The sequence below is a fragment of the Tetrahymena thermophila genome (genome assembly GCF_000189635.1).
Source record: "Tetrahymena thermophila SB210 genomic scaffold scf_8254514, whole genome shotgun sequence".
NCBI classification, from domain to species: Eukaryota; Ciliophora; class Oligohymenophorea; order Hymenostomatida; family Tetrahymenidae; genus Tetrahymena; species Tetrahymena thermophila.
The window spans coordinates 1-2,662 of record NW_002476289.1 but is presented as its reverse complement, the minus strand read 5'-3'; the positions used below and the strand labels follow the sequence as shown (position 1 = coordinate 2,662).

At 21.0% G+C, this 2,662-nt stretch overlaps 1 protein-coding gene across 1 annotated transcript; it reads right to left on the bottom strand. All coding sequences in view use genetic code 6, as the record gives it.

Annotated features, from left to right (window-relative positions):
• Positions 1-320: 320 nt before the first annotated feature.
• TTHERM_002653361 (hypothetical protein) lies at positions 321-2,521 on the bottom strand (the record flags this gene model as incomplete). Its single annotated transcript, XM_012799103.1, has 7 exons — positions 321-410; positions 673-762; positions 1,018-1,107; positions 1,381-1,470; positions 1,738-1,827; positions 2,085-2,174; positions 2,432-2,521. Coding segments are annotated over 7 exons (630 nt in total), but the record flags the coding sequence as incomplete, so codon positions are not given.
• Between the last annotated feature and the right edge of the window lie 141 nt (positions 2,522-2,662).

Sequence of the window (2,662 nt, the reverse complement as noted above, 5' to 3'; positions counted from 1 at the left end):
TTAATGCAATTTACTAAACCAGAACCTAAGCCTGATGCACCTTCATCACCAATTTCATTGTAACTTTTTAAATATTGAAGAAAAAATATATCATTAAATAGTTAATTAGAAGGAAAAAATGAGTAAAAAATATGAAATAATAAGATTAATTAATAATAAAAGCATAAGTTGAAAATAAAATGATGAGCTAAATTAACAAAGAAAGTAAGAACAAAAAAAAGCAAATACAATAAAAAGAAAAAGAAAAAAGAGCTTTATTGTTTTTAATTAGTTTTTATAATTAAAAATATCACAATCCAAAACAAATAAACTGTTTTTACTCAAGGCAAAGTGTCAAATTTGAGAGATTAATGCAATTTGCTAAACCAGAACCTAAGCCTGATGCACCTTCATCACCAATTTAATTCTCACTTTTTAAATATTGAAGAAAAAATATATCATTAAATAGTTAATTAGAAGGAAAAAATGAGTAAAAAATATGAAATAATAAGATTAATTAATTAATAATAAAAGTATAAGTTGAAAATAAAATGATGAGTTAAATTAACAAAGAAAGAAAGAAACAAAAAAAAGCAAGCACAATAAAAAGAAAAATAAAAAACAGCTTTATTGTTTTTAATTAGTTTTTATAATTAAAAATATCACAATCCAAAACAAATAAACTCTTTTTACGAAAGATTAAGTGTCAAATTTGAGAGATTAATGCAATTTGCTAAACCAGAACCTAAGCCTGATGCACCTTCATCACCAATTTAATTAGAACTTTTTTAATATTGAAGAAAAAATATATCATTAAATAGTTAATTAGAAGGAAAAAATGAGTAAAAAATATGAAAAAATAAGATTAATTAATTAATAATAAAAGCATAAGTTGAAAATAAAATGATGAGCTAAATTAACAAAGAAAAAAAGAACAAAAAAAAGCAAGGACAATAAAAAGAAAATAGAGCTTTATTGTTTTTAATTAGTTTTTATAATTAAAAATATCACAATCCAAAACAAATAAACTGTTTTTACTCAAGGTAAAGTGTCAAATTTGAGAGATTAATGCAATTTGTTAAACCAGAACCTAAGCCTGATGCACCTTCATCACCAATTTAATTTTTACTTTTTAAATATTGAAGAAAAAATATATCATTAAATAGTTAATTAGAATGAAAAAATGAGGAAAAAATATGAAATAATAAGATTAATTAATAATAAAAGCAAAAGTTGAAAATAAAATAAAATAATTAGCTAAATTAACAAAGAAAGAAAGAAAGAAAGAAAGAACAAAAATAGCAAGCACAATATAAAGAAAAAGAAAAAAGAGCTTTATTGTTTTTAATTAGTTTTTATAATTAAAAATATCACAATCCAAAACAAATAAACTGTTTTTACGAAAGATTAAGTGTCAAATTTGAGAGATTAATGCAATTTGCTAAACCAGAACCTAAGCCTGATGCACCTTCATCACCAATTTAATTGTAACTTTTTAAATATTGAAGAAAAAATATGTCATTAAATAGTTAATTAGAATGAAAAAATGAAGAAAAAATATGAAATAATAAGATTAATTAATAATAAAAGCAAAAGTTGAAAATAAAATGATGAGCTAAATTAACAAAGAAAGAAAGAAAGAAAGAAAGAACAAAAAAAGCAAGCACAATAAATAGAAAAAGAAAAAAGAGCTTTATTGTTTTTAATTAGTTTTTATAATTAAAATATCACAATCCAAAACAAATAAACTGTTTTTACTCAAGTTAAAGTGTCAAATTTGAGAGATTAATGCAATTTGCTAAACCAGAACCTAAGCCTGATGCACCTTCATCACCAATTTAATTAGAACTTTTTAAATATTGAAGAAAAAATATATCATTAAATAGTTAATTAGAAGGAAAAAATGAAGAAAAAATATGAAATAATAAGATTAATTAATAATAAAAGCAAAATTTGAAAATAAAATAATGAGTTAAATTAACTAAGAAAGAAAGAACAAAAAAAAGCAAGCACAATAAAAAGAAAAAGAAAAAAGAGCTTTATTGTTTTTAATTAGTTTTTATAATTAAAAAAATCACAATTCAAAACAAATAAACTGTTTTTACTTAAGGTAAAGTGTCAAATTTGAGAGATTAATGCAATTTGCTAAACCAGAACCTAAGCCTGATGCACCTTTATCACCAATTTAATTCTTACTTTTTAAATATTAAATAAATAATATATAATTAAATAGTTAATTAGAAGAAAAAAATGAGGAAAAAATATGAAATAATAAGATTAATTAATAATAAAAGCATCAGTTAAATATAAAATGATGAGCTAAATTAACAAAGAAAGAAATAACAAAAAAAAGCAAGCACAATAAAAAGAAAAATAAAAAAGAGCTTTATTGTTTTTAATTAGTTTTTATAATTAAAAATATCACAATTCAAAACAAATAAACTGTTTTTACGAAAGGTAAAGTGTCAAATTTGAGAGATTAATGCAATTTGCTAAAGCAGAACCTAAGCCTGATGCACCTTCATCACCAATTTCATTGTAACTTTTTAAATATTTAAGAAAAAATATATCATTAAATAGTTAATTAGAAGGAAAAAATGAGGAAAAAATATGAAATAATAAGATTAATTAATAATAAAAGCATAAGTTGAATATAAAATGATGAGCTAAATAACAAAGAAAG